At 32.5% G+C, this 15,011-nt stretch overlaps 2 protein-coding genes across 2 annotated transcripts; both read left to right on the top strand.

The window, feature by feature from the left end:
- The first annotated feature begins 6,151 nt into the window (after positions 1-6,151).
- Positions 6,152-7,404, top strand: LOC127800310 (glyoxylase I 4-like). The gene is made up of 3 exons (XM_052334853.1): positions 6,152-6,561; positions 6,674-6,797; positions 6,944-7,404. The coding sequence occupies exons 1-3, from the start codon at positions 6,383-6,385 to the stop codon at positions 7,196-7,198; spliced, it is 558 nt and encodes a 185-aa protein (XP_052190813.1). The 5' UTR covers positions 6,152-6,382; the 3' UTR covers positions 7,199-7,404.
- A 3,696-nt stretch (positions 7,405-11,100) lies between these two features.
- On the top strand, positions 11,101-13,403 carry LOC127800503 (probable pectinesterase 53). The gene is made up of 4 exons (XM_052335140.1): positions 11,101-11,621; positions 11,715-11,904; positions 12,000-12,442; positions 12,642-13,403. Exons 1-4 carry the CDS (start codon positions 11,329-11,331, stop codon positions 12,793-12,795), a joined length of 1,080 nt encoding a protein of 359 aa, XP_052191100.1. The 5' UTR covers positions 11,101-11,328; the 3' UTR covers positions 12,796-13,403.
- Positions 13,404-15,011: the final 1,608 nt, after the last annotated feature.

Here is a 15,011-nt window from a genome sequence, read left to right as displayed (position 1 = left end):
TTCATTAATATTTATTTATAAAATATTATTTTAAAGATTCTCTTTTATACTAATTTGGTGTTATATATTGGAGATAATACCAATTTGGTGTTAAAAATTTTGGTGTAACAGTTGGACACCAAATTTACGCTGAATTTGGTGTCTAACATTGGAGTTGCTCTAAATAGCTGGACACATAAGGTTGGGTTGACAATTGTTCGATTTGATTTTATTTTTTGTTAAAATTATAATTAAATCATATTTAAATTATTAAAATCAAAACCAAATCATCACCCATTGATTTTAAAAATTAAAAACCATAACCAAACTATTCGATTTTGGTTCGGTTTCGGTTTTAACCGTGATTTTTTTAGTTTGATCCATATTAACAAATAAAGACAAACTTTTACAAATAACATTCATAAAAAAAATTTATAACTCAACGACAAACAAAGACAAACTTTAATAAAGTTATCTTCTTCTTCCATAAAGTTACAAATTAACTTAAAACTTATTGGATAAAAAATCACATCTACAAACCTACAATTGTTAAAATCAATAAATTAATATTTGCATAATTAAATTATAATTTAAGTTTAAAAAATTTAGCTACGAAAGTTAACAACAATAATATCTTCTTCGTAAATTGATGTATATCCATCTGAAATGAATGAGTCAGCTCCATCTAACAAAAATATAAATAAAAAAGTAAATTAATATGAAAATCTTAGTCTCTAACAATAAAAAATAACTAGTAAATGAAATATATTTGTAATGGGTTGGACAGTGGACACACCTGAAGGGATGACTGTGAGAGTCTGATTCAGCAGGCGGCAATGGCGTTGAGGCGGTGACATGATGGGCTAGTATTGCAGTAAGGAAGAAGCAGAGAGTGAGTCGATGCTAGAGATTTGAAATATTAGGGATTTGGCTCATTTGCTCTAGGGAAATAAGGAAGGCGGGGCATCTCCCGCCAGGTTTTATTTTTTTAAAATATTTAATTAGTTATTTTTATTAATAATTACTTGATTGATAAAAATAAAATAATTTAAGTTTAAGTTTTATTTTTATTTTTATTTGTTAATTACTTTATAAATGTTAAATATTTTATATATTTATAATACATTAGTTAAAATACTTGTAAAAAATGCATTAGTCAATATATATATCATGTCTATATATAATATATTAAATAAATAAATATATATTATATATATGTATATTCGATTCGATTTGGTTCGGTTATCCACACATTCAGTTCAATTTTGGTTGAGATTTTGATTTGAATTTAGTGAAAATCATAATCAAACCATACTCACTGAAATAGTGTTCAATTTTTTCTTAAATCAAACCAAAACTCAAATCAAACGATTTTTAACCATGGTGACCAATTTAATTTCGATTCAATTCTCCACAATTTCAATTATAATGTTACAATTGCCATCGCTACGTGCAGGTGACCAAGTGGAACGTATGATGGTGATCTAAGAAGACCCCTCAAAATATTTACCACGCGAGGTAATGTGTTTCATGGAAGATTGTGGCATTAATTTTGAAAGATTTAGAGTTATTCGGTTGGATGGAGATGAGGATAAACTAAATCAAATTTGGAATTATGCCCTTATAATTAAATATAATAGAGGCATTTTAAGTATTTCAATTATAGGCCTACAGGCTACAGACTATAAATATGGGTTTCCTCAGTTGTATTCATTCCAACTTTAGTAAAAGTTTTCAATTTTTTTTTTATTTGATTCATTTAGGGTATCCGAATTTTGGTCGACTAATCTTTAAGGGGTGGATGATCTTCCCCCTAATGCACTCTCCAAATAAATCTGAATGCGAATATAATTTATACACACTAGAAACTGAACATTCAATACAATCTATGCAAAACTTGCATTTTAGTTAAATAAATACTATTTTTCAATAATAAATCTATTTTCTAAGTTACCACACTAATTCAAAACTCAATACTCTATATGAAACTCTAAATCACTATGCCCGTAAGGACTGTTCCCTTATTTTGCTCTCTTATGTTAGTAGTTTTAATGGTCGAGATATCCCGAAGTTACGGTCCAATAAGAAGTTTAACTTATCCCTCACTAAAAAAGTGATTGTGATCAATGACGAACATGACTAAATTGGCAAGTTCCAAAGCTATGACGCCTAACCCAACCAAATTCAAAGTGATTTCATCCTCTTTTGAGCACTCAACATTGCTAAGCCAACAATTGGATGATTAGCTCATTTTTTTTTTTTTTTTGGTGAAACGTTGATGATTGATAAAACAAAATTAAAATATTTTATAATTAATATAATGAAATATTTTAGTCCAAATGACACTTCTTGTTGAGTCATTTGAAATCCGCCTCAAATTCTTCTCATAAAATGATACTTAATCATTGGATTTAGAATTTTAAATTTCAAATTTTGAATTATTGTTGATAAAGTTAAATAATCCTGATTAGAGTCTAAAGGTAATCTTTAATTATTTTATATATTTTATCTTGCACTAACATAAAGATCTCTCAAATTTATTTTTCTCCCACCATAACGAAATAATAAATTAGTGATGGGTTTTGATTTTGCGATTGAATTACCCATAAAAACTAAGTCGTCAAAAAATTTATATTGATAAATTTTGTTGACAAAATTAGCAATCGAATAATATTTTATTACAAAACTCATAAAATTGGATTAATGATGAATTTAGAGATGATTGTTGTAGATGCCAATTTTAGATAAAATTTATTCCAAAATCAATCATAATTTATTTAAATTATTTTTTAATAAATTAAATAGTGATAGAATACAATCTCTACTCTAATTGGAGACGAAATTTCTCGAAAATTAAAGAGTGCAATTTTTTCATTAATTTTGTGGGGGGAAATGTTTTCTATTTTAAAATTATTTTTTTAAAAAATAAATTAATTAGAAGTTAATTTATTTTGATAATTAGAGACGAAACTTAATCAATAATTAGAGATGGATTTAGGGTAAATTAATTTCAATAAAAAATTTGTTAATCGATTTCAGTAAAAAAAATGCTATTTTAGTTATTTTGATTTTTTTCGAGCAAGTTTGGTGTCTTTACAATTTGATCACTAAACTTTAATTGATTCTAAAGTGATCACAAAATTTTCAAATATTTTATAATGTGATCATATTTAAGATTTTTTTGGCATGTTCTCGCCGGAGTTGTTGATGTGTCGATGACGTAGCGTTGATGTGTTGATGACGTGGCGCTAATGTGTCAGCAAGAGCATGCCGAAAAATCTTAAATGTGATCACATCACAAAATATTTGAAAATTTTGTGATCACTTGACAATTAATTAAAATTTAGTGACCAAATTGCTAAAGACACCAAAGTTTCGTAACTTTTGGTGTGAATAACCCAATTTTTTTTCCAAAGGACTTTTAGTCCAATTCATCAGAAATTGTTAAAAATTTTATTTATTTATTTATTATTATTATTATTTAAAAATCACCTTTAAACCTGATAAACAATTATATTAATATTCTATACATGAATAAAATAAAATGAAACAAATAAACAAAACGATATTTTGCATAAATCAACCAAAGGACTCATTAGATCTTAAACATAACATCATATAAAAATATAATATAATATAATATAATATCTATCCATAAATAGTGTTCCTCAAAAAATTGTAATAAATATTAACCAAAAGTTCATGGCAGTTCTCTGTTTATCATTTTACTGGTTTGAGGGCAGATGCTCTTGTTGTTGTTGCTGTGTAACAATCGTTGACCTTGATCTTGCCCTTGCTATCCGCTATTGTTTAAAAAACGTCAGAATGATATAAAATGCAAAAAAAAAAATGAGAATAATCTAAAATTAAAAACATAAAATATGTGAGAATGATTTAAAATTAGAAACTCATAAAATTGTAATAATAATCTATCATCAGAAATAAGGGTAGACTATAATACAATCTACTATTTTCTCTTAGAAACTCTAGTAAAAGAGTGGAGAATAATTATTATGCCATAGACAAAAGTTCATTAAAAGACTAAAACATTCCATTGTTTAGGGCTAAAAAGTGTAAATTCTTCGTAAGTGAGAGGTTTCAAGCAACATGCAAACTAGATAATTTTGATATTTAATTTTTTTTCGAGAAGATAAATATTCATCTATAATAGATAGACGTTGTCCAAAATAATCCTAATTCTAACAGAGTTAATAAAAGTGAAGGTTGATGTTATCTGTAAGAATTATAATTCTAACAAAATTAAAAAAAAGTTAAGATAAACATTATCTGTAATAATGTTAATCTTGGACTATTTTGGATTACTCCATACCCTTCTTATAATAATAAGCATACATTCATTCTATAAAACATACTATAGAAAAAAAGTTAACTTAAGAGGGGAGTGAATTAAATTTTTCATCTTTAAAAAAATAAAAATTAGAAATAATTAAAAATGCAGTACACATAATATAGAGTGGTTTAACTTTAAAGTCTACTCTGCTGCCTTGATTTCTCACTAAAGATTTCGACAAACCAATTTTACAGTTGTAGGTTTTGAGCAGTCTCCACTATTAATCTTTACACAATGACTTTTTAAGACTTCATTCAACCATAACCAATATTTTTTACAGGTTCAGACTTAACCTTTATAAATTTCACAATAGAATGTGAAAAAGATTGTTCAAGAGAAAAATAAATATCACACAATTAAACAATTTTTTTTTTGAAAGATAGAGAGATACAGAATACATAATTTAGTATACTCTATTTTTGAATCTCAAATAAGATGATCTTTGAAACCTCTAGAGTTCACAAGAATAAAATGTAGAAGATTAATGAGCTCTTGTGTTGTGCGTTTTATGTGGTAACCGTCTTCAGCATGCTTAACTCCTATTTATAGTTTAGACACGGTTGAATTTTAGTTTTCGTCTAATTATTCATTAAAATTTTTTAAATTAGCCATAACACTAATTTTTTTAATAATATTAAATAAATTAATCATTCACTTCCTAAACTTTGAGTTTTTAGTACATGCATCCCGGCGTCGTTATTTTTCATTAAATCAATTCATAGAGATTTTTGAGAAGGGCAAGATATCCATTTTTATAAAAAATGAAGTTAATTTAAGTTAAAATTGGTGTTAATCTCTATTTAATTAGAGATGACAATTAGTTAATTTATTTTTTATTTTATATTAAATTTGACTTGACTTAACTTAACTTAACTTAATTTAATTAAATAAATATAAGATATAATTAATTTTAACTTAACTTAATTTAATTAACATCATTTTAAAAAAAAAATGGTGTTTCAGACATTTCAAGGAAGTTAATGAATCAAATTGGTGAAAAATAGAGCCTAGGGTACATAATCAATTTATGTTAACGCTAATAAATGTAGGGGTGAGTAATATTTGGAAACTGATATAATTGAATTGAGCAAGTCAAAATTGTCGGTTTGTTTTGATCGATTTAATTTGTAGGTCGATCTAGTTCAATTTTTAAATTTGACAATTTTAATTATTTCGGTTCGGTTCGATCTCCATATTACAAAAAAATCAAAATAATCTAATCGACTAAAATATAAAAATAACATTATTTTTTTATTAAAATTTTGGTTTTTTTAGTTTTTTTAGATTTTTTATTTTTTATTTTTTTTGATTTAAGCATCTATTCGATTCCTTTTAATTTTTGACACATATTTAATTTATTTAATTTAAGTAATTCGGTCAAATCAATGAAATGCTCGCCCCCAAAAAGCTATTGTTAGTAATTAGGGAAAGTGTAATACTATTTGCACATTCTTGTTGATATTTTTGTTGACACTTCTTTGATCAATTATAAATATATCGTCAATATATTTGAAAAGTATATTAATAATTGATTAGAGATACAAAGATGTCAACATGGATGGACCAAGTTAACTAAATTTAAAATTCAAGAACGTCCAAGCAAAAGGCGTAAAATTGTCTTACAGAAATTATTAGCCTTATTGTCAAAATTGTTTGTGGTTGGTGAATTACATCTTCAATGCGACCAATTTTGTCGACCTGAAAAGGTAGCTAGTTCGAAAGGAGCAATAATTAATCCGATGAGGCGAGGAAGGAAACTTCCAAGAACTTTCTAAAATCCTCTCCCTTTGTTCGTTGATTAATTGACTACTTGTCCTCTCTTCACTGGAAGCATTTGCCTGGAAAGCTCCTCGATCGCTGCCTGCCGGTGCGCGGCCAGCCGTGGCATGCACGCGGCTGTCTGTAGACTTGATTCACAGCATGCGACAGCAGTGCGTGTGTATATATCTGCAGGGAGACGTATAAGCGACTGTAAGTGCTGCGTAAGGTCAGCCGAGAATCTGGGTTATAGACTTATAGTGAAGAAGAAAGTGAACTATAACTAACGAAACAATGGTGATAGATGGAACGACGATGATGAGTTACTGCAGTAGCGAGCCGCTGCCTCTTCTCTCGCTCAACCACGTCTCCCTTCTGGTGCGATCTGTGTGGGCTTCTGTGCGATTCTACGAAGAAGTTCTCGGCTTCTGCCTCGTCCAACGCCCATCTTCTTTCAATTTCCATGGCGCTTGGTTCTTTCATCTCTCTCTCTCTCTGATCTTTGCCATTTTTTTTGGGTTTGAACCACAATTTTCATAGCTACACATATGTATATATGATCTTCCATGCATGATGGAGCTGCAGGTTGTTTAATTATGGAATTGGGATACACTTGCTTGAAGATGACCAGTCCATTGATGACGAGTACCACGCCGCCATGGCCACACCTCGCCCCATCAATCCCAAGGATAACCACATTTCCTTTGAAGTAAGTGCTTTATACGAGATAAACCCGACAGCTGATCGGGTGTCAAGCGGTTATAGTAGTCTTTTTTGTCGTCTCTGTAAGACATGAACAGAAATTTGTGTTGAATGTGCGTGATTAATTTGTGGGTTGTTCTTTTCTTCTTACAGTGCACAGATGTTGAGCTGGTGAAGAGGAGGCTGGAACAAATGGGGGTGAGGTACGTGACGGTGGTGGTGGAGGACGGCGGCGCGGTGGTGGAGCAGGTGTTCTTCCACGACCCAGATGGCTACATGATCGAGATCTGCAACTGCAATAACTTCCCAATCCTCCCTGTGTCTTCCGGCTCCTTCAAGCCTCCGGAGTTCTTTTGGGGCTCCGCCGGAGTCCGCCGTGAGGATGGAGAGCCTGAGCCCTGGATATGATATGCGAGCTTCTGATCATTTTATTAATTAGCTAGCTTGTTGGGTTGCTTAGGGCTCCACTTTTTCCCAATTTAATCTCAATTCCACTGACGTAGGATTTTGTGATCTCCTTAGATAATTGATTAGTCATTCTAATGTTAGTTATTTTAATACAACAATAAATTTATAACGGAAGAAAGTGGGGGCATGACCTTATGGTGTCTAGAGAATTTCAAAGTGTATTGCGTGACCTCCGAGAGTTCAAAATGATCTTAAGAGTTCCAAACAATCTTGAGAATCTTAAAGGATCATGAGAGTTTCAAATGACTAAGAGATTTATTGAGAATGATAATGATTAGGGGTATGAATGAGTATCTTTACGTAAACTTTTTGATACTTAATTTAATCTTTAAAAGTAAACACAACGAGAGAGTTTTAATATCAAAGTAGGCGTACTAGAAAGAGGAGGGGACGATTAACGGGTGATAGGTTACTTGCATTTCTTGACAAAAATTTTAAAAAAATATTAGAAGAATCTTTAACCAAATCTCGTACTATCGAAAAAGGTCTCGAAGAGAGGCTCTCGGACTTAACCAATTTACAAGGAGGCCTTGTATGTCTGATTGACTTGTGAGTCGCCTCTAAAAGATCTCTCAATCATGTCGAGAGAGACTTTTGGTGGTGGCAAATCACTTGGCTGGTGAGTCTGCGTGTGCAGGTGGTGTGCTAAAGCTTGGGATAGCAAGAGGTGAACAAAGTCACCATAACCAAGTGGAGGAGACTGGCCACTCGATCATGGTCGAGTTGCTTGTCTAGATGCCTTGCTTCGGCTTCTTTGACCTCATTTGCTCACTTGGTTTTGATTTTATGATCTTGGCCCATAATTTTTTAACCCATAACTACTACTAGAATTTTTGCTGCTCTCAACTGACTGCGGGGTATGACAAGTAGGATGATTTGATTTGGGTTCTTATTTATAATAACTTTGATATAAACAATGGTGTTATGTCTTATTAAAACATTGAAAATATAATTAAGGAAACATTAGATAAGACAGCTCCATACACCTTGGAAAGAAACAGTCTCTCCACAACCACAAGTGACTCACAGGCGCCGTCAAACCCAATTTGACCAAACAGACCCACTTAATTATGCTCAGCCTAACGTGAGAAAGACCATGGAAGCACCCATCCCAGGAGCAACTTCCAAAGTAGCTAAAATCAATTTCCACACAAAGATTCATGTTGTTGGAAACTTCAAGTACATATAACATGAATCAAAATATGAATTAAAAAAATATAAAAAGTATTTTTAACTTTTATCATTTTTAATATATTTATTAAATTTATTTAATAATTCTTAAAAAAAATTACATGACTTCTTATTTGATATTTTTAGATATGCTTATCTCTCTTTCCTTTCAGATTTGATATTTTTAGATATGCTTATCTCTCTTTCCTTTCAGATAAACATATCTTAGATCTCATGGATAAAAAAATGTGATATATATATTCTCTTGTGTATTTTAAAAAATTTAATAAATAATTTAATAAAAATCTTGAAATACTTTCTAAACTTATCTTGATTATTTCATATCTTAATTTAAAAACTATTATAATCTTATTTTAATAAACACTAACTAAGTGGGTACAAATTATAAGAGACATTCTTAAATTAATTTAGATCAAATTAAGATACAAAGTTTCCCACCTTATCAAGATCTATGAAATCTTGCATTAAGGATGTGGGAAAAAGTTGAGAGAATTTATTTAGTTCTTAAATCCATTTTAACTTTAATTGTTAATGTTGTCGTTTGAACGAAATAATAAACTTTTTGACTGAAAATTATCATTGTTAATACGTTTGAATTTTGTTAAAAAAGAAAAATAATAATTAGAGGAGCAAGGAAAGTTTCCGCACAAACACTCTGATATTTAACTTAGATATTAAAAATTTAAATGTTATATTGAATCAATATCAAAGGAGTAACTCTTTTAGAATGATGGGTTATCTATTTATAGATTAGTATGGATTTTTTTAAAAATTTTCTAGAATTAAGATTTTTTCAAATAATGTTTATTCTAACATTCCTAAATTTATTAGAATTTGTATTCTTATATATAATATTTATCCTGATATTTTGAGATCTATTAGAATTAAGATCTTTATAGATAATATTTATCCTTTTCATAAAACTCTCAAAAAAAATTTTGGATGTGAAAGTTATTTTATTTGTATTTTGTTCGGAACTCCCCTCAATTAAGAGGAAATTACACTTTTTTTAATCCAAAAACTTATTTTAAACTTTTAAATTTTTTTTAATCTTTTAATGGACTTTTTTTTTATGATACATTAATTAACTTTTATCATTTAATATTTATAAATATTAAACTAATAAAAAAGACACGTCATTAAATTCACGAACTTGGTGGGTTGACGTAACGACACCCATTAATCGATTGTACATAGTTTGGGAAACCAACAAATTCTCAAAACTCACTAAGGTTTAGTAAATTTTAGAGTATTTTAGTTCTCAAAGCCCACTGGTGGGTCAAACTGCATCGGCTTGCATTTCGACACCTCAAACGTTGTGTAATCTTTTGTGAAATTTCACTTTTAACCTTCATAAATAATTAAAAGCAATATATTATTCATCACTTTTAATATTTTTTTAATCATTTTATCATTTCAACCCACTTTAATTTAAATATTTTTCAAACTCCTTACATAATTAAATTCTTTATTACGTCCCCTCAAACGTTTGTAACTCACTTGGGCTAAACTTATAACTTTTATGTATTTTTTTGTAATTATTTATTTTTATTATTATTTTAATTATACTCTTTAATCTATCATTTCAACTAAATTTAATTTTTATTTTTTAATTTTTTATCACATGACAAATTTAAACTTTTTATTATTTCAATTATATCACTAGATTTATAATTTTAAATTAATTTAATTCATATATTTTGACGTGAACAGAATATCATATATTTTATTATTTTATTTTATTTTTTTATACATGAGAATATAAATATTAAATTATTTTAAAAATATAAATTTAAAGGTGTAATTAAAATAATAATAAATTTAAATAATTATAAAAAAAGTCAAATAGTTTGTATAGTTACATGCAAACAAGAAATATGGATTTGAACTATACCCTCGACTAGACCGGATGACGGTTAATTGAATGAATTTGTTAGGTACCAAGTAGCAGTGTTGAGCAATGGCTAGTGGTGTCACATCCAATCCAACAGAGAGTCAAAGTCCCCACTTTACACCTATTAGCTGAACCTCCGCTTGAGAAATCATTTATGGACTTGACTCTTGGAACCCATAAACAATAAGGCATGCAGGAGACCGACCGGGCTGATCTACCCTACAAGAAGGCCACTTGGACCACCGGCCTGAGGCCCATCACTTTCCGGTGATGTGTGAGCAGCAGCAGCCCCTCACGAGAATGATTGATCATCACCACCATTTGTCATCACCCATCACGCCTCTTCCTCAGAACTGGCAGTCTGCCACTCCCTTTGTTCTATCTGCAGTAATGAGGGTGCATCGCCATGCCTGCAACCATTGCAGAAATGGAAACAAGAAGCATTCGATGGCCCCACCCCACCCCACCCCATTTTGTTTTCTGATCCAAGTAACCTATATATGCACGAGGGTACATTAATTTACCGTAGCTTTTCCAAACGTAGGAAAGAGTAAAAGCTTAAGGACAATGAAAACAGGCCATGTATATCATGCTCTCCCATGCATGCACTTGGCTTCTGTTTCGGTCTCAGCTTCGTCAACTCTCTTGCTGTTTACAAACATTTTCTTGAACCACTTGCTAACAAGTACAGGCTCCACATCTTCTAGCAATCTAATGTTTCTGCACAAACACAGAGAGAGAGAGAGAGAGAGAGAGAGAGAGAGGTGGTCTTGTAATGGTGGTGATAAGAGAAAAGATAACGCAAGATGCATGCGGCCAAACGATCTGCCAGATTCCTCTGATTTGGGTCGTTTTAAACCAGTCATTCCAGAACCTTTATCTTCTAAGTTTACCCCTTTCTTCAATCCCATATATAATCAGAAGCTAGCTAGCTACTTGGAAACAATCTCATGAATTCAATTTAGATACCCAAGGCACATGCTTGATGAGGATCCTGATGATCAAGCCGTTCTTGTTGCTTCCATTGTTGATCATCAGCTCGACTGGTTCTTCTGACACCCAGGAAGCTCACCGGAAATGGCTGAAGCGGCTCGGTTCCTTCAACCATTCCTTCCTTTTCCCGGAAAAGGCCAAGAACCAGTTCCAGCCCTGCTTAACCATTAAAGTATGCAAAAACCAGGGATCCGGAGATTTCGTCTCTGTGCAGCAAGCCATAAACTCGCTTCCACTCGTCAATGGCTGCCGCGTGGTTATCTCAATCGGCGCCGGAACGTACAGGTATATATAGATATCCGTCCATTTTCAAATCACAAAGTGCTTTAATTGAAAATTTCAAATAAATGACAAGGGAACGAGATCATCGAATTGCAGGGAGAAGGTAGAGATACCTGAAACAATGGCGTATGTGAGCCTGGAAGGGGCCGGCGCCGACAAGACAGTCATCGAGTGGGACGACACCGCGGACCGGACCGGCAAGGACGGCAAGCCATTGGGCACCTATGCTTCTGCAACCGTCGCCATCGACGCCCCTTATTTCGTCGCCAAGAACATCGCCTTCAAGGTACGTAATTAACCCGCCATATATATATAAATCCTCGAAACAGTGAATGGATCTATATTAACGTGTAAGAGTGGTCCCGTTGATTTTGTTTTCAGAACAAGGCGCCGTCGCCGCCGTCGGGGGCTCTGGGGAAGCAGGCGGTGGCGGTGCGGATATCGGGGGACAAGGCAGCGTTCGTGAGGTGCAAGTTCGTGGGCGGGCAGGACACGCTGTACGATCACCGGGGGCGGCACTACTTCCGACGATGCTACGTCGAGGGGTCGGTGGATTTCATATTCGGGAACGGGCTGTCGCTGTACGAGCGGTGCCACCTGCACGCGAAGGCAAAGGGGATGGGGGCGGTGACGGCGCAGAAGCGGGAGAGCCTGCTGGAGGAGACGGGGTTCTCGTTCGTGAAGTGCAGGGTCACCGGCTCGGGCGCGCTCTACCTCGGCCGGGCATGGGGCACGTTCTCCAGAGTGGTGTTTGCTTATACTTTCATGGACAAGATCATCACTCCCAGGGGCTGGTATGATTGGGGCGACAAGAACAGGCAAATGTAACTCCCTTTCCTCTCTCTCACTTTCTAATTTATAAAAATACCGCTCCTCCACCCTTACTCGGGCCATTGACTTGAGTCTCATCGGCCTTTCCTATATTTGCTCAAAGAAAACAACACAATCGTGTTAATTAATCGGGGTGGTCTTGTTGGGACATGACCGTTGGATTCACTTGTATCTCTTGACTGAATTCTGCAGGACTGTGTTTTACGGGCAATTCAAGTGTTGGGGGCCGGGGGCGGAGCACGGGGAGAGAGTGTCATGGTCGAGGGAACTCACGTGGCAAGAGGCCAAACCATTTGTTTCCGTCGACTTCGTGGACGGCTGCGATTGGCTGCTTCCTCTTCTCTGAGGAGCCCCGTCCCATCTGGCTAGTCATATTCCAGGCTAAACAATTACAATTTCCCTGATTCAATAAACTCATGATTTGGCTTGTCGTGCCGTTCTTAAGTATCCGAGTTAGCTACCCAATCACTTTCTTTAGAAAAGGGCATTTTAGATTTAGCGATCGAATTGACAAAAAAAGGAGGGAAGATGGGTCCCCAATAGGCGGTGAATTATGGCAGAGGGCCCCCAATGGGGCAAAAGAACAAACACTTGGTGGGTTTTCTTAAACGGCGACCACGCACCGAACTGCCACGGTCGGTGCGGCCAATGGGGATGAAACGGGTACAATATTGGGAGACGGGGAGATGGCGAAGGCGCTGACGAGGTTCCTTTTTGCCTTTGGCTGAGGCCTTGCCCGTGTCACCGCTGAATGGTATTCACGTGGCGGCAACGTCTTGGAAAATCCATTGCAGAAGTCTCCCCCACACGCGAGACTGCGGCCGGGCCGCCTTTTGACGTTCCCGTTACCTTCTTCTCTTTCCTGCCCAATGGGCCCCCCTCCTTCGGCTGTCAATCATCGTTTCAAAACATGATCGATGTGTGTGCGTGCTTGTAAGGTACAATGGGAATCTAATAACGTGATTCTGATACTACTCACTGAGAAATATTGAAGAATATTTGGTGTGTCTCGTGAACTGAATTAAATTAGTTAAAATTATCAATTTAGTTTAATTTAAGTTGTTTTAAATTTAATAATTTTGATTATTTTAATTTAATTCGATCTTTATATTAAAAAAATTTAAAATAACATAACAAATTAAAATATCAATAATCATATCTTCTTGGCCGCTCAATCCCACGATTTTAGACGGTAGAGATAAATTTAAGTCTAATTTACAATGACTACACAGATAATTTATTTGAATATGGGAACTCAAACCACCCATCACTCCGTACTGACCATTGAGGCAACCCCAAGGACAACAACTACATCTTCTTGCACTTTGTTATTTTAGTTTTTTTTTTTTATCAATTTAGTCTTTTAATTTTTTTATTATTTTGATTTGAGAATTTATTATATCAATTCGATTCAATTTTTAACACGTTTTAGTTTGTTCAATTTGAGTAATTTAGTCAATTTAATAATTGAACTGATCGAATACTCACCCTTACTTTTCATGTTAAATTTAAAATTATTTACTGTGATTTTTTCATAAATATCTTAAGTATTTATTAGATAACAAATAAATTAAATATATAAATAAATGTATTTTATCTATTATAAGTGAACACGATACCAAATTTCAAAGTTATATCAAACTTTTTAATTCTTAAAATACCTTTTAATATCTTATTTGAAAAATAAGAAATTAAAATATATTAATAAGATTTAAACTTACGAGTTATGACCTCTTTGAATAAAATTAAATTTATGAACAATATAATCACTATAATAAGAGTTATATCATATAAAATTTGGTTCATAAAATATAAAAATTAAAAAACAACAACTATGGAATTTTCAATGAACCTTTATTTGAAAATTTTTATTTTTTATTTATGCGTATATAGCATAGGTTACCTCTCTAATATATCTATATAAATAAATATCTTGTTTTGTTATAGTTTTATTCATTTTAAAACTTATATTAAGTGTCCATAATATTTAGGTGTTGTCGCAAATACCCATTTCAAGTCATATGAGATAAAATTATATATATTTTTGAATAAAATATCAAATAAAATATTATATTTTAACACAGGGACGAACTCATCATTATATTTTAAAAATGATAAGATAAATTACTATAAAGGTTTGGACTATTTGAATTACGATTGAGATTTAAATAATAATTGAAAATGCTTGAATCGAATTCTAAATCCAAATTAGGAAGATCTTATATAGTTGCAAATGTCTTGTAACACAAAGCCCTAAACTGTGATCACGAATACAATTGAGAATTTGATTTTTTAATTTAATTTTTGAATTAAGGTTTGGTATCATTAATTAATAGAATTAAAGCATCATTTATGGCATTAAAACAATATGATAAGTCATAATAACTAATAACTAATGTCGCCCAAATTAGAAAGCATGGGGACTAATTTAATCTGGGGCCAAAATGCAATAACGTATTTAATATGTTTAATTTTGAGAATTTTGGTGAGTATGTTTTATTTTAAAGATTGACTTTTTAAATTTTGCGAAAATAAAAAAGGAATAAATGAATTTAAATGGTA

The sequence above is a fragment of the Diospyros lotus genome, chromosome 4 (genome assembly GCF_014633365.1).
Source record: "Diospyros lotus cultivar Yz01 chromosome 4, ASM1463336v1, whole genome shotgun sequence".
Lineage (NCBI taxonomy): Eukaryota > Viridiplantae > Streptophyta > Magnoliopsida > Ericales > Ebenaceae > Diospyros > Diospyros lotus.
Note: the sequence above shows the minus strand (reverse complement) of the source record. Positions and strands in the feature narration are given on the sequence as shown.

What these genes read in the sequence shown, in the direction of transcription:
- LOC127800310 (XM_052334853.1), top strand. Translation starts at nt 6,383, where the DNA reads ATGGTGATAGATGGAACGACGATGATGAGTTACTGCAGTAGCGAGCCG. An exon ending in TTCAATTTCCATGGCGCTTG is followed by an intron (nt 6,562 to 6,673) that starts GTTCTTTCATCT and finishes ATGGAGCTGCAG; the next exon opens with GTTGTTTAATTATGGAATTG. An exon ending in ATAACCACATTTCCTTTGAA is followed by an intron (nt 6,798 to 6,943) that starts GTAAGTGCTTTA and finishes TTCTTCTTACAG; the next exon opens with TGCACAGATGTTGAGCTGGT.
- LOC127800503 (XM_052335140.1), top strand. Translation starts at nt 11,329, where the DNA reads ATGAGGATCCTGATGATCAAGCCGTTCTTGTTGCTTCCATTGTTGATC. An exon ending in ATCGGCGCCGGAACGTACAG is followed by an intron (nt 11,622 to 11,714) that starts GTATATATAGAT and finishes ATCGAATTGCAG; the next exon opens with GGAGAAGGTAGAGATACCTG. An exon ending in CCAAGAACATCGCCTTCAAG is followed by an intron (nt 11,905 to 11,999) that starts GTACGTAATTAA and finishes TTTTGTTTTCAG; the next exon opens with AACAAGGCGCCGTCGCCGCC.